General features: G+C 33.3%; 3 protein-coding genes across 7 annotated transcripts in view; 2 read left to right on the top strand and 1 right to left on the bottom strand.

Moving 5' to 3' along the window:
• Window positions 1-176: 176 nt before the first annotated feature.
• LOC106063725 (probable methyltransferase TARBP1) lies at window positions 177-21402 on the top strand. Of its 2 annotated transcripts, none has more exons than XM_056022205.1 (27): window positions 177-306; window positions 2190-3382; window positions 3800-3872; window positions 4730-4878; window positions 5124-5176; window positions 6003-6100; window positions 6356-6491; window positions 7059-7155; window positions 7593-7779; window positions 7878-8138; window positions 8778-8881; window positions 9202-9351; window positions 9590-9768; window positions 9868-10105; window positions 11154-11336; window positions 12140-12315; window positions 12572-12643; window positions 14220-14454; window positions 15210-15359; window positions 15479-15562; window positions 15986-16173; window positions 16327-16408; window positions 16797-16980; window positions 18082-18261; window positions 18958-19082; window positions 19376-19512; window positions 20472-21402. In XM_056022205.1, exons 2-27 carry the CDS (start codon window positions 2270-2272, stop codon window positions 20653-20655), a joined length of 4818 nt encoding a protein of 1605 aa, XP_055878180.1. In that variant the 5' UTR covers window positions 177-306; window positions 2190-2269; the 3' UTR covers window positions 20656-21402. The 2 variants fall into 2 exon arrangements, with proteins under 2 accessions (XP_055878180.1, XP_055878179.1); XM_056022204.1 differs by having other exon boundaries at window positions 189-332.
• Window positions 20960-24746, bottom strand: LOC129924899 (uncharacterized). 3 transcript variants are annotated; one of them, XR_008776776.1, is made up of 5 exons: window positions 24510-24746; window positions 24232-24344; window positions 23039-23133; window positions 22487-22539; window positions 20960-21204 (listed from the first exon to the last, which is right to left on the bottom strand). XR_008776776.1 is itself a non-coding variant. In XM_056022207.1 (4 exons), the coding sequence occupies exons 1-4, from the start codon at window positions 24528-24530 to the stop codon at window positions 21104-21106; spliced, it is 309 nt and encodes a 102-aa protein (XP_055878182.1). In that variant the 5' UTR covers window positions 24531-24711; the 3' UTR covers window positions 20960-21103. The 3 variants fall into 3 exon arrangements, 1 of the variants encoding a protein (XP_055878182.1); XM_056022207.1 differs by lacking the exon at window positions 24232-24344 and having other exon boundaries at window positions 23039-23172; window positions 24510-24711; XR_008776777.1 differs by lacking the exons at window positions 20960-21204; window positions 24232-24344 and having other exon boundaries at window positions 22486-22539; window positions 24510-24689.
• Window positions 24185-24777, top strand: part of LOC106063724 (uncharacterized) — a 90210-nt gene continuing 89617 nt past the window's right edge. For both annotated transcript variants that reach the window (XM_013222169.2, XM_013222167.2), the window contains exon 1: window positions 24185-24325. The gene's annotated coding sequence lies outside the window, so the exon portion shown is untranslated. The remainder of the gene's footprint in view (window positions 24326-24777) is intronic.

Genomic DNA, 24777 nt, shown 5'->3' with positions numbered 1-24777 from the left:
GTAGAAATTTTATGACACATATTTTAATTAGCAACTTGCAAAGATAGATCTAAGTGAGAGAGTTTATTCGATTATAAAAAAAGATAAGTAGATGTAGTAAACTAAAGAGCAATTTACGTGCGAATAGTTTGAAATAAAAATTAAAATAAACAAAACACAGACCTATATATAAATTATAGATCTATCTGTTACAATATCAACACGAGGAAATGTTTACATTTAGTTAACTACTCTGGACGTGGTAGAGTATTTATTGTCATGGCCATGGTACATCTATGATTCTATGCCGTATGGACTGTCACTATGGTACATATCGTGTTACAGTCGAAATTGTAATGTCCTTTATCTAATAAATAATATTAGATCTTATAAAATACTAGATCTAATAATTTTGTGATTAATGAAATTAATCATATTCATAATTATAAATTAATGTGATGACAGACTCTGACAGAGATCTATTAATCTATTTTTTACTTACTTAAAAAAAAAGTCTTAGAATTAGATCTAGAAAGTTAGATTACTTTAGAATTAGAATTAATTAGATCTATCTAGATCTAATTACGTAATAAGTTTATCATTATAATTATATACATTCTACTTTAAAAAAAAAAGTTATACTGAAACTACAAATATGTCATGACTACACTACATACTACAAGGTCTATTATTATCATTATTGATTATTATTGTTATAATAATAGACTAGATCTATAAATATATATTTATAGTACACTATAGAATATAGATAGAATTATAGAAATTCAGATAGATCTAGAATAGTTACTAGAGACTAGACTCAGACTGTCAGTGTCACTAGAGTCTAGAGTCAGTTGAGTCATAAACTTTATCACTTTGTGTAAATAGGGGTGTTCACCAGGCAATATTCGTTTATTATTATCAATGACAATTGGCATTAACGAACAGCCTTTATCACTAGTATCAATGACACTAACGAACGCTAGATCTACATTTTATTGTAACACTATTTTATTACTATTTTGTCACTCATCACTAATGCTCTGCAAATGTAAAAAAAACTTAGAGGGAGGGACAATTATTGATCGATGAGGTACCAAATTAGGCCACAGTCACTGAGCAGAGTGAGTGGGCTAGACAAGCAGGTTGCGCGCAGTGTTTTTTTAAATTTGGGTCAACTAGACTTAGATATGCTACAGTACACATTATCGGAGGTAAAACTTGTAGCTAATCATTATGCCAATAATGGCCTTATGGCGTCTGTTATAAACAGAGAAGGAAGCTATTGAGAGTGGGAAAAGTAACACTGGCCTGTCTGTCTTTAAGTCTTTAGTTAATTTAAAAAGAAATTGATATAAAATAGGAAAATTAAAGATAATAAAAAAATTTAAATACAATAACTATGAGGTGTTCATTAGCACACTGAGAGTGTTCACTAAGTTACAAAGCAGGGAATGGTGTTCGTTAATGTTAGCTTTGGGACACATTGACCTGACACTCTTTGACATCATATTTTATTCCAACTATGCATAGCGTAACAAAACAACATATCTTTTTTTTAGGCAAATGGATGACAAGTTTATAGATGTTTGCAGTTTTTTCGTAGGACTAACCTTAACGGAGCTATAAAAATTCAAATATAAAAATTGCAGCGGCAGGGCTCAACATGTTCGTTAGACAGAAATTACCATACTTACTAGCACAAAATTCAAACTAAGTATAAATAATATTATTATTATAACTATAATATATTCTATTTCTATAACAACAATGATACGAAATTTATCTTTCTATATTATATAGGAGCGAAGTTATGCCGTTTATTTTTTAATTAATGAATGTATATAAAAATGGACGATAGAAAATGTAAAAAAAACTGTGATAGAAAAAATGGATTTTCGTCTTTAACTCATCATACCTTTATAACCATAGTAGATTATTTTAATTTGATTTCTTCATCTGACATGCAGCTAACATTCGTTTGTAAATTGACTTCAATACTTTTTATTCTAGAATGCAGATTTAATTTCTAGTTTGTTTTTTTTTCTACTGTATGACACCAATCTTTAACAGTAGAGAAAATTTACTTAGCATAGAGCAATCGATTTTTTATTTTTGTGTATCTCTATCATTTATTATATCTTTTATCACTGACATCTAATAAATATATTCTGATTTTAAATAAATGATTGTTGTTTTTTTGTTTTCAGAATAGAGATGATAAGAGTGATTCCAAAGCATCATTATAATATATCATCATTTAATATCGTAATTTCACTCTAGCAAAAAAATGTCCCAACAGTTTCCTTATAAAGTAGTTATAGACTACATCACGGCTCCATTGCGTCAAAAACTACAAGACTTTCAGACTGTAGATTTAAATATCAAGGAACACATACAAGCGTTAGATACATTACTGCAGTTTGTTTCCTCCTTAAAAAACCTGGACGATAAGGAGCAGGTTAGGAAAGATGGATGCTTTACTGATGCCCTCCAAGAATCCCTACTTATCCTTGTCAGAGAGGTTTGCTTCCCTTTGATCTATTATGTACAAACTATGCATAGGTCTGAGAAAATTAACCAGGAAAGGACCAGGTTTTTTGGCTTGAACATCAAGCTGGTTTTAACATGTGCACAGTATTTAGAGGAGAATCAAATGGTGGCCATGGTGAGCCAGCTGTTTGTCCCCTTGTTCTCATGCCATAGTGCCAAGCAAACAAAAAGTCAAGTACTCAAATCAAAGTTAGATATCTACCATACCTCAATGACTGAACCTTTGAATGAGCTTTCAAGTTTAGAAATGATTTCTCCACTCCTTAGCAATAAAGCATTTTTTATCAAATTCTTAAACAGTTTTGAAAACATGGATGTGTGGTTATATGAACTATATGAAGCAGTGATAAATACTTCTACTGATGATAAAGCCTTTTGCAAATCTTTTACATCAATAGCAAAAATATTTTCTTACTGCCCGGCTCATTTAAGAAAGACGTTAGAAGACGAGGTGTGGTCAAATTATACTAAGCCGCTAAATGGAAATGTGAACAGCGACTCCTATTGGAAGTGCCTCTTTGTCTTCTATTGCCTTAAAGACTATTTGTTTCCAGTGGAAGGGTTGGAAAAAGAAAAGCTGTGTGCTAAAATTTGCAGCAACAAATTCTGGGCTATAGTTCAGGGAGGATTACTAAGTCAAGAGCCCAATCATAGAAAACTGTCCATGTATCTTGTCAAGAGACTTGTGGACACTTGTACTCAAAACTCTTGTACACTGAACACTCCGAAAGTCAATCAAGATACATGTGGTGGAGATCCTTTATTTTGGTGGTCACCATGTTCAAAACAAGAGTTGGTTTCTGTGTGGGAAAATTTTTTCTTGATTATTGAAACACTAGAAGAAAAACAGGTGAGTTTCATTTATTGGTCGTAATAAATATTTATGTCTTTGAAAGCAGTACAGTTTGATCATATTCAAATGCATTAGTTTTTTATTTCTCTTGTTCTGGGTAATACATATTCAATGCTATGTATGAGAGTTATTGAACTTTCTTAGGCTATAACTATTTCTCAGATACTTTTGTTTTGTTTTATATACTAATTTTTTTTATTTGTTGCTTCATTTTTTCATATTCATGATGATTATTTTAAATCCGTAATGTTAATTTTATTTTGTGTAACTAGATGTGAATTTTATCTTTTTTTTTAATAGTATCAGGAATGAAACCAATAATATTACAATTAAAGCTTTTTTACTAGGAAGATTTTGTAATATTGTATTAGTTTGGATTTACCACTATATATATATGTATATATTGTCTTCTAGGTTCATGTTATAAAGCCAATACTGCCAAGAATGCAAAAGCTTATTGATGCCAGTGCATCGATGTCAATAGATGGTAGGAAGAAATAATTTCATTGAATGTTACATCTCATCCCATCAGTGTATATTAGTCCAACTATGAATAATTTAGAGGACTATCAATTATTGTTTTTCCACGTTGATTAAGAAAGTTTAATGGTGGCAGAATAATTTTAATGAAAAGATACAAAAATGTGTCAAATATTGATAGTGTTATTATAAAGAAGGACTGGTCTTGGATGATTGGAAGCCCTAAGTGAAGTGAATTTGGCCCCAATAGAAGATAAAAGAAACAGAGAAAAAATAAAATTACACAATTTTTTAAAAACCTGTCTCGAAATCAACAAATAACTGATATTTATATATCACAATTTCTATACTAGAGACAAGAGTTAGACTAGTAAACATAGAGTCATAGTGCTCTATAATGTTTGAGATCAGATCTTAGTTTTGCAATTTTTCCTCCAAAAAAAATTTTTTTAGTCCTGTGTGAGGCCCCCACCAATTGGAGGCCCTAGGTGGCTGTCTAGTTTACCTCTATAGAGACCTAAGATTGGCCCTGTACAAAGGACTACAATTAATTAGAAGGATTATGCATGCTTTATTTTTAAACTTATCTGGTCACCCCAGGAAATTGAAATTGTATAGGATACGTCAAATTGTTACTAGTCTGTTTAGTAATGACTGTCAACCTGAAAACAGGGGTCTAGGGTACATTATACATTTTATAAGTAAAAAAAATAAATATGCTAGTAAATATGTGTTCTGTTCAATATATTTAAACATGCTTTGTTCTAATCAATTATTACATTCTTTCTGGTTGATTATATTAACTAAAAAAAAAAGATCCCCCTATTGTTTAACCTGTTTTATGCTTCAATTTGCTCTCCACAGGGCTTCATTTATTACATTCCTCCTGGCTGATAACAATTATAACTCGATGTTTTCACCATGACAGCCATTTCCTGTCCCGCTGGGGAGCCCAAACTTTGTTATCCATGGACTTTGCTAAAGTGCCGTTGGTGAAACACCAACAGTTAAAGGCATGATTTCTATTTTCTCATTTATCCAATTTTTTGAACATATTTTGTATAGAATCAGATTTAGATTGAATTTCTTTATTCAATAAATTTATTATTTTAACTTGATTCACTAGATTAAATTTTTTTTTTCTTTTGAATGTTAGGTTTTAGGTTTCCTAAAAAAAAAATTATTTAATTGTAATATTTTTTTTTTTTTTCTCTTATTTTTTCATTGTATTTTTTGTTTCTTTACATTCTGTTCACAGTTTTTGTCCAATGATCTTTTGGTGTATTTACAAGAAAACAAATTGTATAGCAGGTTAACATTTATTATTATTTGAATGTTTGAGTTTGTCAAGTAACTTGTACCCTAAGTAGTAATTATATATTAAGTTGAATAGTTTTAGGGCTGGGCTGAGATTCATACGTTGAAAGATTTAGAGGCGTGTATAATCTCAGCACTGTCATAAAGAATGTAACTATCCCCACCTCACCATATTTTTACAAAGCTTCTATCAGTTTTGTTCTGTCTGTTCTGTAAAAAGTTTGTACACATTATTACTTCCACACCCTATCTCTTATAAAGTTGAAATTTTGCACAATTATTTCTTGTACCTGACAAATTAAGAATCAATAAAAAAAAATTAAAATAAGTTTACCAATTAATTAGTCCCCTTGGAGGAGGCTTTTATTAAGCCTTAAAATTCGAGTCTACTTTTTTTTAATGCATTTAAAAAGATATCACTGTAAAATTCACCCAGATACTCCCTTCTCATCCCCCCCCCCCCCTCCTTTTCCTTTCCCAATGGGTATAGACAAGCGATAGGATCATAGCGCATCGAGAAAACTAAAAGCATGAAATTGCACAAAAGAAAAACAATTTGTAAAAATATTTCTAATAGCACAGATTTATTATTGTTACAAATTTAATGACATGACTGATCCAAACTAACTTATACAATTACACTTATAAGTTTTTGTTTTTAAAAAAGTATTTTTTTTTTTCTTGCTAATTTCTGTAACTGGCTTTTTTTTTTTATGAAATAAATGTTTGACTCTAAAAAAAAAAGTCAGTAGCTGACCAAGTTTTGATTTTATACCAGCATTATCATCTTTACAGTTGTCACTAATTTTTTTATTTCAAGGTATGATGGCACGGAACTGGGTATGAGCTCACCTGTCAGCCAGGCTTTAAAAAGTTTTTTTAACAATCTACTCTCTACACTCACCAAGCATCAAAAATGTAAGTTCACAGATTGTTGGCTTAGTCCTTCCGGCATATATTTGAGACGTGCATATTCACATTTTTTTAAAGTTTCATTTCAATGATTGAAGTCATAGTTGCTAATCTAATTCAAAATTTATAACAGAGTCAAAACCCTCATAAGTAAGGCAATGGTCTTTAAATAAAATAGAGAGAATTTTTTGAGAAAAAAAAAGTTATTAATTTTATATTATTTAGGCTCTAATGCTAGAAAAATGTTTCTCTTGTTTACAGCTGATTACCTCAGAAATCTTTTACAAATTGTCTGTGACAACAACTGGGGCTCAATACCTTTAGTGTTTATATTTGAAGGCTTGAGTCATGTCAAAACTGAGCCATTCATTGATGCAGGGCTGCTTTGTTTAATAAAGTAAGCTACTTTTTAACTTTACTGGTCCTGTTTCATTGCTTCTAAAAAGCTATGCATTAAATTAAAATCAAGATCTGAAAAAAAAAAAAAAAAAAAAGAATAAGTTAAATAAGGAGCAGGTGGAAAAAGACTACAAGGCTTTGTCAGTAAAAAAAAAAGAATATTCTTATCATTGTTTAAAAGCATGTCTTGTTTTTTACTGTTGTTATGGACCTTTTTGAACAGAAAAATTGACATTTTTAAGAACATTGCAGTCTCAATCAGCTTATATTTCTCTCTCCACTGCCCTCTCCCCGCTCTCTTAAGAAGCTTTTAGAAAAGAATGTTATTGGCTTAGAGAAGAATTGCTTTTGTGCCGATAGGGTTTAATGTCTTGCCAAGTTGTCCCTCCATTGATTTTGGTTCATAGCAACTATAATAGCTGTAATGATTCGTATAGGATTTTTGGTCTAAACATTCAAGTTTGAATGTTTTTATGTTTTACATTCTGTTCACTTATAATCACTTAACCTGTTACATTGTGGTTGGGGAGTATGTTCCAGTGCTTGTTTTTTTTCTTTCTTTTAGGCAACTTCTGCAGTCGTGCTTGGCTTCCATTGAACCTGTTACAAGGGGAGCTATTCAGTGTTTCATTTGTCAAAGTCTGCTTAATATGGTGGATCTGGTATGAACAAAAAATGACGCATTAAAAGATTCACAAACAATTTTGTCATAATGAATTTCAATTGTCACCGGAACACATTTCAACAGAAATAATTAATTTTTAAGTGTAAACAAATGATAGAAAATGTAGTTTCCCTTTAAGATATTTCATTACTTTAATGCTACAACTAAAATATGATGATTTGTTTTAAATAGTGATTATTTGGCATTTATTTTTGTTTATTATTAAATTATTTTTTTTAGTTATCTAGACCCAAAAGGTTAGATAGAAAACCTTTTATTGATATTAGCAACAAATCTTTTTTTTATTTAGTTATTAACTTTTGTTAACTTTTCAACTACCATGACAAAGAGAAGTAATTTTTCTTTTTCTTATAGTGGATAGATTTATTTTACTTCTTTATTTCTATAAAAAGACTCTTGTTTAATTTCCTACAGAGCTCTACCAGTCTGAGGGAGTTTTTCAGTACATTAGCTTTTTTAAATAGAGAAGAGATTTTTCAAAGAGGCACAACTCTTTGGGCATCTGTTGTCTGCTGGATACAATCTAGGTCATCTAGTCTAATGTCTCAGGATAAGCTTGTATTTACTGAGGTGTTGGATTATTTAGAAGCTAAAAATGAAGGTAAGATTATATAAAAAATAATTCACCCCTATTTCATTATTATAAAGTATATGTTATGCCATTGTCATATTTTATTTCATAATATTATATTTTTAAAGGGGATAACTGTTCTGTGGTTGTGGATGGGTACAGAGTTGTTGGACTTGCCAGGATGTTGATGCTGCTAGCTGAAGCTGAAGTGGAGAACACGCTGTTGATCGAAGATGAAGTTAAGAAAAACTTATTGCATTCACCACTAGGAAGCACATTGGGTGAGGTGTCCGGCATCTTACAGGATCTTAGGACAAGGGCCTATATAAATACAGATAAAGTCAAGCGATGTCTGTCAATGATCTATAGTTTAGTGATGGAAGAAGGAAGTAAGTCATGTTGAAATTATAAGTCAATGTATTGTGGAAAAAAAGAGACACCATAAATCTTTATATAATGGTGATTTGAATTCGTCCAGAGTCTATGAAGTTATAAAATAGTTACATGGTTTTGATTTAGATTAGTGATAGGACCAAAAAAAAATAATTTTATATAATTTGCAAAAAAAAAATTATGTGTCAGAATTCTGAGATAAAAATAATATGAAATAAGAATTTTAAAATGCTGTTGCAAGCTTGACATGTATTCTTTAAAAATAGAAATTCAAAACTAGCTGTGAATCGGAAAGAGATATTTTGAGAAACATGTAATGTAAAATGCCAATTATTAATGACTAAGTACATAGATGAACAAAGTCATGCATTAGGTTATGGGAGACAAGAAACATTAAGGAGAAAGTGACGTTATTTTGACTATATTTTTTTTGTGTGCTAGTTACGAGAGAGAATTATAACCTTCATGGGGATTCCTAAAAAATGTTAAAAGGTTTTTGAAAGTAAACTACTACAATTCTCTGACTGACAGCCATCTTTTTTGTTCTGGTTTCATTACAAGAGTGAAAAAAAACTTGTCCAGAAAAGTATTATAGTTGAACTGTTACAACCTGCCACAATCTTTTTCTTTTTCAGAGCCTCGCAACATGGTTGACATGTTTCTATGGAGACATTTAGGTGAACACTTTGATGAAGTTTCATACTTTGTGATGACAAGATTATTGGAACATTTGGTCAAGGTGACTGAAACTTTTTCTCTGTTATTTAGTTTGTGTGTGTAAATATTGTCATGGGCATAAAGAAAACCCTGTTGCAGAAGTCCTGGGTTAAAAGGCATTGGGGGGGGGGGGGGGGGTCAGAAAAGAAATGTCTCCTTTAATATAGGGTAAACATTCAGACATTGGGTTTTCTTAATGGTTTAAACTCAACCACTATTTTATCCCTACAATAGGATAAACGCACACATTTTTTTACTATTTTTTGTTCTACAAACTTTCAAGGTATGAAGTTTGTTATTTCTTACAAATGAACTTATCAGTAATATCATTTCAATCTTTAGCCAGAGGATATTGATGAAATCGAGTTGTACATAGATGTTCTCCTTTGTCTGGGTCTCAGAAGTCAAAAGTCATTGAAGGAGACACAAGTTCTGCTGAACTTTGTTCATAAAACATTCTCAGTTTCTCTTAAGGGAGGGAACTCTGAACAGGTCAGTTGCTAATAAGTTGTTTTCCTTGTCATTCCTTCTTTGCTTTTTGTTTTGTTTTATCTATAAATGACTATAACTGTATAAGACTTGAAATATTCTCCAATACCTGACACTGGCACATTTTTGTTTTTAAGTAATCATTGATTGAATTTTTTGTTTGTATTTGAATGTATTAAGTATTGTTTTGAAAATGTGTGAATTTAAACAAGAAATTTCTTTTTTTCCTGTATTCAAATAGAACTTGGACCTTTGTGATCTCCATTGTACTGCAGCAATGAAGTTATTGGCTGTTATTCTGGAGATATTGAAAAGTCAAACCGAGGACTTTGCATTGTGTCCTTCTGATATTTCAAGTGCTATTTTTAGCATGACATGTGTGGCAGATGTACCGCTGCCCTTTGCTCGTAAGAGGGATAGGTAAGTAACAGATTGATTTTTAAAAAAAAATTAAAACATGAAGGAGGCTTAATGATTTTCTGTGAGTGACCCATTTAACTAATATTTTATTCTTTTTAGCAATGAGAGTTTTACAAAATCTCAAGTTGGTCGTCTGATCAGTTTCTTCATCTCCTGTAAGTGGAAGTGTCAAAAACTCCTAGTGGAGCTCAGTTTGAACATGCCAACTGGAGACTCTAAGAATTCTCTACATTCCAATCTGAGATCCATCCTTGAAGGCGCAATGGAAGATATGGGATTAGGTTCAGGTGCCTCTGATGTTGAAATATTGCAAACTGTGGAAATAATTACAAGTCAGGTAACATAAAAACAAAACAAAATTCTTATTAATTTACTTGTACTATAGGGGCACCACTGGTGACTCATATCACAACCCAACATTATCTGTCTCAGTCTTCTACTCAAAATAAGTTAACACGACCAGACCGATGGATTGCTTTTTTTTGGTAATTTCCAAAATGACCATTATGCCTGTGGACCATTTTTCAGGGGCTCAGGGCATAGGGAACAGTCTGTTTCAGGGGCTCAGGACATAGGGAACAGTCTGTTTCAGGGGCTTAGGACATAGGGAACAGTCTGTTTCAGGGGCTCAGGGCTGGTAGAGTTAAGGACAACTTGTTCAGTCTTTGTATCATTCATGTATTGTTTTTTGTCCTCTCTTCTGCCTGTTTTCGGCCTGATAGTTTGTTTTTACTATCTGACTGGATGATATCATATTACCTTGACAGTGCTTAGATATGGGCTAAATCTTACATCCAACTTAAGGGTCCCTTGCACTTATATTATTGTTTTATCATTGTTTTATTATATACATGCACCCCTTGCTACAGGCACTTATCAGTGAGTGAAGCTTGCATTTGTTAAATTTTTAACCCATAACATACCAAGCTTATGAAGTCAACATGATATACCAAGCTATTAGTGGTAGATTACTCAAAATAGGGTTTTTGTGGGTTTATGAAAATAAATTTCTTTACAAAAGTCAAGAGAAAATTAGCTATTACAGTTAGAATAGGATAATCAAAAGTCAGCCTCTGGGGATCCCAACAGAACCCTCGTTGGTCTGTAAAGAGGGTAAAGTAGAAGATTTTTAATACATTGATGTCATATTCATACTGGTCAAGCCGACAAGCTCTTAATGGTTTAACTCTAAATGATTATACTCTTACTGGTTTAAGTTTTTAATGGTTATAATTTCATTGGTTTTTCTCTAAGTGATTATACTCATAATGGTTATGATTTTAGTGGTTGTACTCTCATTATTTCAACTTTTTACAAATTATTATAAATCCAGAAGGTTCCTTCTAATTGGTGTATATCTAAAGTTTGATTCGTCTTGTATCTAGCTCCTACAGGACACAACCACTGCCTCTAGTTTTGTCAAGATGTTGAAGCTGAGCTGGCTTAATGTTATAGAAGAGAAAAAGAATGCTAATTACTGGAGGAAACTCAAAGCATTCATACCCGTGTTGTTACATAGGTCAGTTTTTCTGCAAGACAATGCTGTCATTGAGGCCAGTGTGAAAGAGGTACATTCATTAGTAATGCAGAATGATGCTGTTAACATTTCTAAGCTATTTATGTCAATATAGGGAAGTTATGCGCCTTGAGTTAAGATGGCCACTTGTTTATTTTCACTGTTCTAATTAACATGCACAGCTAGATGAACGCATGGATGCATGTAGGACATAATTATCTTTTCTTCTTTTGGAGGGACATCTGTAATTGATATGATAAGATTGGGTGGGCTACTTCTTGCTATGTTAATATATTATGTATGATAAAGTTTGATACAGTAAAATAGGATTACAATTTAAAAAAAAAATGTTTATTCATGATACCGGCAGTAGTAAACTTTGGGGTAATGTACATAGTCCTACTACCTTAATGCTATAGTGCAGCTGTTTCATTAGTTGTAGAGGTCAGAGTAAAAGATGAAATAGATGATATCACATCCTAGAATAAAGTGGTCTAAGAATTTTGTCCAAAGAATTGATTGTAAATAAGAGAACTGTAATTAAGTGATTGCATGTTGTTTCTGCTCTATATCCAAAAGTTTCTGGTTTGATTGCTTGCTGAGACTCTTGGACTCACACTTATATCTGGGCTGAGATCCTTGAGTTTAACAGCTCCTAATTGTTTACCTTGTTTTAGCTGGAGGGGAGGAAATTATGAGAGGTCTTTTTGCTATAGTCTCATCAGTCATGAAACTCATGTAAACTATTGGCAACCTAAATGTGTGGAACTCACTGGTTGAACACTGCAAGTGAATCATTGAATTTAACACTTTAGTTCATTTAATTTTAGTTTGGGTTATTTTGTCTGATTTCAGTATATGGAAAAATTGAATGCTTTAAGTGCAGACAAGACTGGAATCATGTACTTGGTGTTGGATCACTTGTGTGAAAGGACTCTAAAAGAAGATGCTGATAGACAAATTGCCACCAAACTCATCCCTTTTCTGGTTGAAGGTTGCTACACAGGCAGCTTGAGTAAGAGAGGTGAAAGGTCAGTGCTAAACATTTTAAATTTAACCTAACTAGCCCTTTCTATGTACCTTAAAGCCCTGTGATTCAGCTAATTATTATTTTATATATTAATTAAATGTTTCAATAATGGTCATTAGAATATTTCCATTACATTTTAATCATTCTAATGTTCTTTAAGTAATTTATATTTTTCCATAGCATTAGACATATAAGATGTTTCTGTAAAAAACATTTTTAAAAGTCTGTAGTGTCCACAAGTCTGACTTTAATTTCAGAGTTTGGCTTGATGTCTGCTCCTACATTGAAAGTTTGGGGTCAAGCTGTTCAGTAAATGAGATCACCTCCAGGTAACATGAGTTTTGTGTGTGTGTGTGCGCTTCTGTTTCTTTCTTTAATTGCAAAAATAGATTTGAGTACCTACTCCAAACTGCTTGCAGTCTATCAGTCATGTCCTCAAAATCAGAAGAAAGTCGATGTCTAAAATGTAAATGTTCAACTCACATTTTCATACACAGCCACAATGACACTTTTTGTATATCAATACTCATCTATTGTTTCATGTTTACTGTTGTCTTCTGTGTTCTCTTCAGGGCACGACATGGCCTATATTGTGCCAGTGTGTCAAAAAAAAAAAAAAAACCAAACCCACATTCTCATCAATCTGGGGAAGGGAGTGGGTGTTTTTGTGCTGCTTTTAGACACTCATCAAACATAAATCTCCAATTTAAAATTCATTGGGATTACAACTCTAGCCCCCTCAATGTGAAGTAGCCAGTCTGTTTATGCCAATCAGCCACACATCCATCCATCCATCCCAGTGGCGCTACAGCCCATGGAGGGCTCTGGCCTGCTTCAACACATCCTTCCATTCAGATCTTTCCTGGGCCTTTCGTCTCCACGCCCTAACCCCAAGCTGCTTCAGATCTGCTTCCACATCATCAATCCATCGCATTCGGGGTCTGCCTTTGGGTCACCTGCCTTTTGGTTTTTGCCTGCATACGATTTTCGCTCCTCTGTTGTCTGACATTCTTTCAAGGTGACCTGCCCAATGTAGTCTGTTCTTTTTTATTTCCATCACTATTGGTGGGTCTTCATACAATTGATATATCTCATGGTTAGTGCGTGTTCATCCTGTACGGCACCATAGATTTTCCTAAGAATTTTTCTTTCCCAAGTATTAAGTAAATTTTCAGATGTCTTAGTCAGTGTCCAGGTCTCACTTCCATACATTGCTGCTGGTCTTATTATGGTTTTGTATATTATTTCTTGGTTTTCCTTGAAATTGTTTTGCTCTTAAGTAAATTGTGGGTGCTATAAAATGCCCTGTTGCCTCCTGCTATTCTTTCCTTTATTTCTGTTAGTAGGTCATTTTTTAAATTAATAGTACTTCCTAGATATTTGGACGTTTTCAAATTCGTGGTCTTTGATTTTGATAAGTTGTCCCTCTGTTTGATTGTCTCTTGTCATTGCGATGTACTTGGTTTTACTGTCATTGACCTCAAGTCCTGCTGGTCGAGATGCTTCTTCTAGTTGTGTGAAGGCTCTAGCGATGTCAGAGTTTTCTTTACCCAATAAAATCAGCCACACATCCAACAAAAAGTAAAGTTTCCCTTTAAGACCTTGCTCATTTGTTTCTTCGGCCAACTGTTAACAAGCAGGGTGTGATTTGGCCAGCACAATGACTAACTTTCTTTACTTTCTCCAACTTAAGTCAGGTACCCATTAGAGTTGGATGGACTCAGGGATGCCCTAAAAAAACAACACATCCCACAATCTAATATTATATTTGAGTGTGAAGAAGGTTCTCAAAGTATAGATTGAGAAATCACACACTTACTCAAAACATTGTTGCTTATCTTTATACTTTTTTTTTTTTTTGTTCAGCTCAAATAAAATAATTTGAAAGAAACATTTTAATTTCAGCATGTCCAGAAATGACCTGTTTACTCGAGTTATAGTTTTAAACTGGCTGTCCACATTACGACCTTATGTAGCAGCGGATCACACATTTGTTGTCCAGTTTCTGGAGGCTCTGAAAGGGACTTACATGGACCTGGCAGTGCTGACCACCTACAAACAGTTCTCCAACTCTCTCAGCCACAGACAGAAGCATCGTATGTCATTGGTGTTTCTTCTTTTGGCAGACTTTATAACAAAGGTAAGCAGTGAGGCACTGACACCACCTCTAACTTGATGTCAGCTGACTGACACAGGCTACTCTGTAATTATTTAACTTTGTCCTTACTCTTGTTAAGTTTCTTTCAAAAACAAGATGTTTAGGGTGAAGGTAAGTTCACCTTTTTCCCTGGCTGCTTGGTATGTGCACTGACTTGACTGTCGCCTTGATGATCCCATGTTTGATACCTGCCTGCCGCTATCTCCTGCTGGAGGCTTAGAATGTAATAAATTCTAAATAAAAATAATGAATTAGTTATCCAGGATATTATATCATCAACACACGACCATTGGCTATTACTCATCTGGTGCCAAATATTTTTTTGACTACCGTGAAATGAAGGATAAAAATTTTATTGCATCTGAACACATAATCTCCTGCTGGAGGCATAGAATGTAATAAATTCTAAATAAAATTAATTAATTATTTATCCAGGATATTATATCATCAACACAAGACCATTGACTCATACGATGCCAAATATTTTTTGACTACCGTAAAATCCAGGATAAAAATTCATCTGAACGCATAAACTCTCAACCGTCCCTCAGCTTCTTTGCTGTTTTTATCTTCAGTTTGTTCCTGGTGAGGAGCTGGAGACTAAACTATAAACTAATCTTTTAGTGGAATTGAAGTGAAATCTTTAAAATTTTAAACTGCTGGTACTGCACTAAGCTGTTCAAATATTAGCAGATGTGAACTTTTTTTTTTTTTAATGTTTGTTTTGTATCTCTCAGGATATATGTGACAGTTTCCTGCCTGACCTATGGCAGGCCCTGGAGCTGGAATGTCACCCTTCAGTTCGTCAGAATATTGAATGGCTAGTCATGCTGTTAATGATTAGATTTCCCGACAATGTAAACAACATTTGGGAAATAATGATCAGGGTTTGTTTTTTTTTTTGTTTTGTTTTTGTACTAATTCTCATGGAATGAGAAATTTTAATTTAAAATATCTTTAAAAAAAATATTTTTAAAAATTTATTTTCCTTGTGTTTCTTCTGCAGTATAATGACAAGAGAAGTGTTTGTTTGTGTTCACTTTTTCTTATTATATCTCACATCGGACCCAAGTTGCCAGGACATATACAGGTAATCATTAATTTTTTACTTAACCCCGCCTGATAATTGGCTCTCAATGTTACAAAATTAAAAGCAAAAAAAAATAAAAATTCTTGTAATAGTTTCTTTAACTGAGACAAAAGTTGTATGAATGTGTGTTTGTGTGTCTGAGTGCAATGACTTTTTTGTTGTGTTTGTCTGTTGATGTAAATATTTTTTCAGTTCACATTTTAAAACTTAATTTTTTTCAATGTCATAATCCATAATGAGTAGTTAAATCAATCACTTGAAATTTGCTGCTGCAACTTGGCTGTAACTGTAACTTTGCAACTAAATTTTATTCCATTAGAATGTTTTAATCTACTTGTTTTTATTTTATTTACATTTTTACCTTTAGTTCTTATGATCCCTTATGACTATATTAAAAAACTCTTCTTGGTGGCTTTCATTTAGGTGCCTTACTTCAAGAAAGCCTTATCAACTCTCCTTCCATGGACCATGGCTCACCACTACAACACTAGAATATTTGCCCAGACTGCTGTAGTTCGACTCTGGGAGCAGGTGCAAAGCCTGAGCTTAAAAGAGGTGGAGACTCAGTACTTTGTGGTGCCAGAATCTATTCAGTTCATGTTCTCCAATAGGTAATACTGGCTTTCAATTCTCTTTTTTTTTTTTTAATCATTTAACTAATTGAACAGTGGTGGTAATATTGATAGACTAAGATCAACAAATATTGCACTTGTGTGTATTGCATGGTTTTTTAATAAATCTAACATCTAACGTCTTTGATTCAGTAATGCCAGTGACACAGTACACAAGCTACTCAACAACTATATCTACAGCAGTTTTGACCCAGTTAGAGATTTTAGTATGGAAGTAAGCACATCAGTTTGACCTACTATTAATTTCATGCCTTTTTTGCCCTTCATACTTAAATACCTAATTTAAAATTAGAACTTCTAATGACAATCTCAAAATTAAAAAAAAATGTATATGAAAGAAACTAAAATATTTTAAGATTACTCAAATAATTTTAAAACTTGAAAAATAAACTATTATTAGCAAGGAAAGGGTTTAATACAATGAGGAGGTGGTAACTTAAAACTTACTTGATAAAGCAGTTTAACAATTAAATGATAAGAAACAGTAGTAAAATTGTTCTCTCTGTCAAATTTCAGTGTCTTTTTGTAGTTGTGAAAATTAATAATGTAAAGATTTTGAGTTATCAAATATTCTTTTAAAAATGTTGCTGCTTTGACTTCAGACAATATTCTACACACTTCCAAAACTAGCCTGTCTAGCGGATGAGGAATGGATTCGTCCAGATTACTTTGTGCGCAGGGATGCAAGATGGCAGGGAGATGGTTCAAAATGTTTGATTCAACTTTTGAATCCTTCTGATCAACTTGCTTTGTGTAAGAAAGGTCCATGGAGAAGTAAAGCTCAAGGTATAGCATAGGCTACATTAGTTAACCACATTCATAGGCAGCATTAGAACCACATTTGTTAACCACATTCATAGGCCACATTAGTTACATATGTTATAGCCATTAGTTCAAGAAACATTGAAACTTTATATAAATCATCTTATAGAACTCTACATACTCAAGGTCTAAATAAATTGTTTTTTTATAGTCCCTTCCTTGCAATAGCTCTTTCTCTCTCCCCCCCCCCCTTTTTCCCAACCAAAAGTTATTGATTTGTCTGACGTTAATATTAGATTTCTAGGCCATTAGTGAGTTTAAGAGCATGAGATGTTTGAATAGTCATACCTTATCTTATATGCCTTGCTAGTGTCAATTGAGGCTGAATGCTTCATCGCCCTTCAAATTTCTAATGCACTTCCTCCATAGGAAAACTGCCACTTCAGATAATAGAAGTGTAAAAGCAACTTCCATGAAGAACAGAATAGTGAGTTAGTACAGTGTTATTTCACTTCATCAGAAAATCATTTCTGAGAGTCCCTTTGTGATTTCTTTGCAGCTGCCAGAAACTAAAATTCTCAAAATGTCATTCCTGCAGAAAAGGACTAATCTTTAAGCCTGAAAAGTAAAATGTCATTATTTGACATTGGCCTTCCCGTGTGGCTCAGATATTGAGTCTGGCAGAACTGTTTTCACTAACAGAAGAAGGAGGGAAGGCGAGTAACTGGCACCTAAACCAGTAAACTTCGGGCAGGAGGGGCTCATTAGCTATTGTTGGCTACCCACCTAGGAGAAGGAAAACTCTGCAGCTATACCCAATCATGGAAAAGGCTTCAGGAGTCAACCCTGAGAAAGAAAAATCAGGATCTTTAGGGAGTTTGCAGCACTGAGTGCTACATCCTGGCAGTGCCTTTAAACTGTATCGCACTTGCCATTTCTTTGAACACATCAGATGCATGAAGAGGGGGAAACTGATGTGTGGGCAACATCGTTCCAACCACAGCTAATGCCCAGGCATTATCTCATCATCCATGAGATGATCCATAGTCGCTTGCAAATGAAGAAGGCCATATCTAGTAGATTTTCATCTTTTAAAGCAATATATACTATGTTTCACTTCACCAGCTGAAAATGAAGATGACATTGTGGAATCAGCTGATGGAGATGTACAAAAAAAGATCATGCCATGGAGACAGATGTCACCAGATCAGGAAACAGAAGCAGAGCTAGACTTCCAGAGAGTGAAACCTACAGGACGTCTTATATTGGTTACATCCCTTATTGACAAAGTACCAAATCTTGGAGGTAATTAACTTCATAATGAAATAAACATAATGCAGTGAGAAAATCTTGATGTTATCTTAAATGGTACATTAAACTTGTGTTGGGGGGAGGGTGGTATTTAAATTTCTGTCAATCCTTAATTATTTTGATTGTCTGGGACAAACAAAAAACTAATGTAACTTTTTTATTTTATTATAATGTAACATATTGGATTTTATTTTAAAGGAAAAAGAAATAAATTGGCTACAAAAGTACCGGTATTAAATAAAATCAAATTTACTACCAAAACACATCCGGCAGGAGTTTACAAAGGACTAGTACTATAACTAGCAACTTGTACTTCCCCAAACAGAGCTAAGTACTCAGAAGTTCAGAAAACAGTCCATCTCAGTGGGGAAAGGTGGCCATGTAGAAAATCACTTATCTTCCAAGAGAAGGTCATGAGTTTGAATCCCTGTGAAATCTGGTATTTTGTATTTTTGAAGATTTTTAGAATGTCCTTGAGTCCAATGGGGAGTAAAGGTGTTTGGTCATTGTGCTAGCGGTATGACACCCTCATTAGCAATCAGCAATACTTTGCAAGTAGAAAAGGAAGTCAAATAGGCAGACACAAAGGTTCCAAACTCTCAGTAATTTTAAAGCTACCATGGAGTATTTGTATACATTAATTTTATATGATGTTCATCAGTTGTTGCAATGCTTTCAATTTGTTTTTAGGACTCTGTCGCACAAGTGAAATATTTGGTGTGTCAGAATTTGTTATTGGTAACCTGACCCATATTGAAGACAGGATGTTTCAAAATTTGAGCGTCTCGGCACAGAAATGGATCCCAATTACAGAGGTAATAATACACTTCACTAGCTTACCATCATGTATTGACCTTTGATAAGCTTAGCCTTAGGAATAAAAACTAAATCAAATATGATATATGTTTCTTATTAAGTTTGTTAGAACTTTGTTTGAGATATTAAAAAAAAATTAAAAAAAGATTTAAAAAATCCAAAACTATAGATTATTTCAGCCCGACTTGCAAAGGATGAACTTCAAAATAAGTAGTTTCTCAATGTAAGCATACTACTTCATCTGTGTTTATTTCATATGCTAATCAAGTGCTTACTTCTGGGTTTATTTCAGGTGATGAGACCTAAGCTTCTGACCTACTTGGAGGAAAAAAAACTGGAAGGCTACACCCTTGTTGGTGTGGAACAAACTGCTAACAGTGTCAGCCTGAAAGATTACAAGTTTCCAGAGAAAACATTATTGCTGTTAGGGTAAGCGTCTGGAATGTAGAAGTTAATGAGCAGTGAAAAATGAAAACTTTTTAAACTCTCCTTATTGGTCCAGTAACCACTGTTGGCAGTGATGAAGGTTTTGTTAGTCAATAGTTTATAAAATTCATCTACAAATTCAATGGGAACAATAAAGTGATCATTCTCTTAAACAAACTATTAACTTAAGCTAAATCAGGACATCAACTACACATCCCACGAAAGTAATCAGCTCATCAGGGCGATTGAGATTCAATACTATGGCAAATGATCTGTGGCCGCCTGAGTCCACCCAGCTCTAATGGGTACCTGACATTACTAGGGTAAAAGTAAAGGCTGTTGGTCATTGTGCTGGCACCCTCGCTAATCGTGGGCCAGAGAAACAGATGACCTTTACAGCATTTGCACCATAGTTCTCAAGGTCTGAAGGGGGAAATTTACTTTACTATGACTAATGGTTAAGAATGGCATTGAGTGGACAACTCATTGACTGAATACCTTTACTTTCCTAAACTAAGATCAGGTACCTATTAATGAGGTGGACTCAGGGACATCCTAGTAGTCCCATAGTTCTGACTCCTATTCTTTACTGTGATTTGAAGTTAAACCAAGTGCTTTATCACTCAGCCTTTGAATGAGATAGTGCTCATCTTCAATTAATAACTAAAGAGGAACTTCTTTATTTGCAGTTTTGTTTTTTAAAGAATGCTGTGTTTGTTTTCATTTTTGTTTCAATTAATTTCATTTATTTAGATAAGGATTTTTTAAAATTTGTTAACATTATTTGCTCTTAATAAATTAAGGATCTGATTTTTTAAACAGCTAGAGAAACTGGATTACAAATTATTTTCTTTGTTTCTGAAGTGTATGTTTTCTCATTGAAAGAAAATTTAAACTGCTAAACTAGTATACATCACATAAGTCTTCATTTTTTAAATGAATTGTTTATTGATCCATTGCAGCAATGAAAGGGAGGGCATCCCAGTAGAGATAATTCAATCCCTGGACATATGTGTTGAGATTCCTCAACAAGGTGTCATTCGGTCTCTCAACGTTCACGTATGTGGCGCTCTATTTGTGTGGGAGTACACTCGACAACACATGCAGGAGTCACAAAGCAATATACTTCCAAGAAGCAATGAATGATACGTGCTCTACTTTAGTTTGTTGTTATCAAAATATTGGAGGAGGGTAAATATGGTGAAAATGAATCTTTTGTTACTACAAGATACCTAAGTTATTTTATATATATATATCTTGTGTTGGATATAACTGTATGTATAACTCCCTGCAATGAGCGGAGAAAATACAATGTTGATTAACGGGTGCCTGTATTCTATTTTCAACTAAATATTATATGTGCTTAATTATACAAATCTTATGATTATTTTTTTTTTTGGCCAAAAGCTTAAAAGGGAAGCAACTCATCTGATCATATTGAACAGAAATATAATTTCAAGACATAATTTATTTTAAATTATGTAGTTCCAAGTAGATAATAAGGTCTATTATATACATATAACATGAACAGATTTAGATAACATCACTGGTCAGGGGGCTAGTCTTTCTATCAGATGTAGGTCACAACCAGCTGTCAACTGTACATCATCCAACCTGCATACAATACTCCAAGTATCATAACTGATATGATCATACTTTTACCATTTTCCCAGCGTAAACTTTTTAATTGTTTTCCTGATGAAGGAAGTAAAAAATGTTATTTTTAGAAATATATACTTTTGGATGACCTATTTTTGTAGAATTTATAAAGCTTGATAATTGATATTTTACAGGAGACAATTTTAGTGCATTATATGATTATCAAAAGTCACATTTATAGTTGTTATTTAAAACAATTCTCATAAGATAATAAAATGTATCTATATTCATCCATTTCTTGTGTTTTGATTTAAATTTAAAAAGTGTATTTATAACAATGAGATGCCCTTGTACCTTAGCGAACTGATTACTCCATATGTCCCCCAGAGAGCCCTGTGCTCAACGGACTCAATGCTTTTAGTAGTGCCACATTTCTCCCTCAAAAGCTACGGTCTGTGGGCTTTTTCAGTGCACAGACCAAAGGTTTGGAACTCACTCCCCATTGATCTCAGACAGACAACATGCTTCACCACTTTTAAGAAGAACATTAAGACCTATCTCTTTAAAACTTTTTTAGATTAATTGTCATTTCAGCTGTGGTGTTTGTAAAGTTATTACAGTGCCTTGAGCCTACATTTTGTTAGTTAACAGCGCTTTAAAAATAAAATTATTATTATTAAAAGGAGGCAAATCCATTCCTAGCTTTTAGGTGTATCCTTATGGTCTATAGGGCAGATGATGTAAAGGTCATCTGTTTTTGTGGCCTACAGTTAACGAGGGTGTCATGTGGACAGCACAACGACCAACTGCCTTTACTTTTCAACTAATGTCAGGTACCCATTAGAGCTGGGTGGACTCAGAGGCGCCCAAAGATCCCGAAATTAAAAATCCCAGTTCTCACCTGGATTCGAACCCGAACCCCCAGTTCAGAAACAAAGCGCTTTACTGTTTAGCCACAGCGCCTCCATAAAAAATATTGCCTACCCCCTTAATCGTTTCCTACAAGATGTGCAAATGCTAAGCCATCTCTTTCTTTACTTCAATCTAGATCATTGCTGTAAACAAATCACCTATTCTGGGCCCAACCCTTGGGTTCTGAGCATTCTAGTCTTTAAATTGAAACTCATCATGTAGATTGTTAGAACTAGTGAGTGCATTATCAGAGTCAGGTATAGAGATACAAAATATGACTGGTAGTTGAATGTGCTAATCCCTCCTTGTACCACAGACAACCCATTTTAATCATGCCTCTTGCACTTCTAATATGAAAATGGAACTAATGACTAAAACTTACTTCAAAATTCAAAGCCTATGGAAACCCACAAGCTTACACAAAATCAGTTCAAAAATTAAGACTTTTACAAACAAATAAACCTACTATTGTCAACTAATGTTTGCTCCAATAACTTCTTTTCTTGTTTCAACTCAGATCTGTGGAATATAAAAAAAGAACAATTCAGTACAGTGAGAAAAGTTCTAAAACTAAACTCTAAGGTGTTACTGCTGAAGTAACTGACATTTACTTGTTTTACGACTTTCTGTTTGCTATGATGCTTATATCGATATATATTATGTCTTATGTTGGATATAATTGTTTATATATAATCCAATGAACATGCCTATTTAAATGATCATACCATAACTTTCTAACTAGTTTTAAAAGGCCTCAGACGCAGTAGAATTTAAAAAGTAATTACACTGGGCATCTGAGTGAAATCATTGAAATTTGAAAATAATTCACCATATGAACTACACTGAAACTGGATTTTCTTTTTTTTATAATGAAAGTACTTGCAAATTCTAAGATTGTGGATATTGTATGTAGAGATTTTACTTTCTAACAATGTATAAGCTGAAATGCAAGTTCAATTTGTCTTATCTAAAACAAAAAAGATTTTCTATTTGTAAACTGTTCTATGGAGTTTGTTACCTTTCCTCATGTGTCATCATAGTCAACCTTTGTAATCTCTCAATGACATCCAAACGTTCTTCACATTTTGCTACACTCTTCTCAAGATCTTCAATCTGAACACAGAAATATTGTATCCAAGTAATAGACTTAGACTAGAAATAGACATAGATCAAAGTGGCTGTCAGGACTTAGCACTTGGTTATTAAATGAATTTAGGTAATAATCACATTTATGGGTTACGATAGTAGACAGGTATTAATTTTATTGTATCTGGTATTGTAGCTGAGTTTGAATCCTGATTTCGAATTGTAATTTCAAAATGTCCCCAGTGATAACAGAGAAATGAGAATAGTTGTGAAACGGAATGGCCACATGACACAATTTGAAATCATTAGCCACAGAAATGAATTTTACATCTTCTATCCTATAAATCATCTAGGCATCATCTAGGTGATTAAAAAAGCTTGACTTTTTTTCCCCATTACATCCCCTTATAGGACAAGAATAGAATTTTGACTAACAACAATTAAGTTTAAAATAAGGTTTTATTACTGGGAATGGAATTTTTGACAGCTAGCAATCTTTTAATTGAATTCAATACAGAAAGAAAATTAGGTTTAGGCATACGGCATGCTGAAATTACCAATGTAAACAAAAGAAAACTGAATGTCTATGTCCTGTCATGATTTGATATATCTCAGGCATTCTCAAGTGTCAGCTTTGCCATATAGTACATATGTGACCCAAACTAGATCTATAAGCCATTAGTGTGGTTTAAGTTATAGTTCAACACTTTAAACATCCTTATCTCTAGTGTGCATTTTAAATGCTAGGGCAAGTTGTTCTTTGTGTTTAAGAATCATTAAGCTTTAATTGATGTTATCTATCGATGCCAGGAAACTAAAGTATTTATATTTTTAATTATTGCTTCACATTCATTCAAATGATAAACCAAGTGATCAGTAATGACTAACATCTAAAAATATACCAACCATACATTCTGTACTTAAAGAGGCTAAAAATAAACATGTTTACATGTAAAGATAACAAGAGTGTCATCAATTTAATGAGAAGCTGGAGAAAAAACAAATATGATAGTCATCTAATCATCAGACGCAGGCTAATTAATAGATGGCACCTTGACCAAAAGAGAAATTAATTCACAGCATACTAGATCTAGTCATGTTAGAGTGACTCATTAGTTTACTCACTGCAAATCTTTGGAACTTTGTACAAGTAGATCAAGACTCTAGATCTGAATCACCAATACAGCATTATACTACTGTTAAACTTTTGAAGATGTTGGTAAGCCTAATGACATTAACTGAAAAATGATGTCTAGACTAATCAATTTCAAGGCTAATCTATTCTTACCAGTTTGAGTTATTCTAAATCAATTAATAAAGTAAATACATTAAATAATACGACTCATCAATGAGCAATCTAGTCTAAATCTATCATAGACTTCATTATTTTTTATTAGATTTACCTCTGTAACAATTGTTTTCATTTTCAAACACAATCATTGAATGTAGATCTATAGATCTAGATTGTTTCTACTGTGAAGACAGGTAGACTCATCAGATTTTCTCGATCTCGATCTACTTTCGCTTCTCAGTTTTCTACGTGTACACATTTTATGGATAAAAATGTGTACTTCTTTCTTTTTTAACCTTTATGAACGAAATAAAAGACTTTAAAAAAAAATGATGTACCGTAATCACGCACTTTGTCAATTGGTCAAGCTGTATATAAAT

This window comes from Biomphalaria glabrata, chromosome 3, assembly GCF_947242115.1.
Source record: "Biomphalaria glabrata chromosome 3, xgBioGlab47.1, whole genome shotgun sequence".
Taxonomy (NCBI): domain Eukaryota; kingdom Metazoa; phylum Mollusca; class Gastropoda; family Planorbidae; genus Biomphalaria; species Biomphalaria glabrata.
Note: the sequence above shows the minus strand (reverse complement) of the source record. Positions and strands in the feature narration are given on the sequence as shown.

Coding starts and splice junctions, on each gene's coding strand:
- LOC106063725 (XM_056022205.1), top strand. CDS start 2,270: ATGTCCCAACAGTTTCCTTATAAAGTAGTTATAGACTACATCACGGCT. Junction 8,882..9,201: donor TATTGGAACATTTGGTCAAG/GTGACTGAAACT, acceptor TTCAATCTTTAG/CCAGAGGATATTGATGAAAT. Junction 18,262..18,957: donor CAAAGTACCAAATCTTGGAG/GTAATTAACTTC, acceptor ATTTGTTTTTAG/GACTCTGTCGCACAAGTGAA.
- LOC129924899 (XM_056022207.1), bottom strand. CDS start 24,530: ATGAAAACAATTGTTACAGAG. Junction 22,540..23,038: donor ATGATGACACATGAGGAAAG/GTAACAAACTCC, acceptor TATATTCCACAG/ATCTGAGTTGAAACAAGAAA. Junction 21,205..22,486: donor GCAAACATTAGTTGACAATA/GTAGGTTTATTT, acceptor TTCCTTCATCAG/GAAAACAATTAAAAAGTTTA.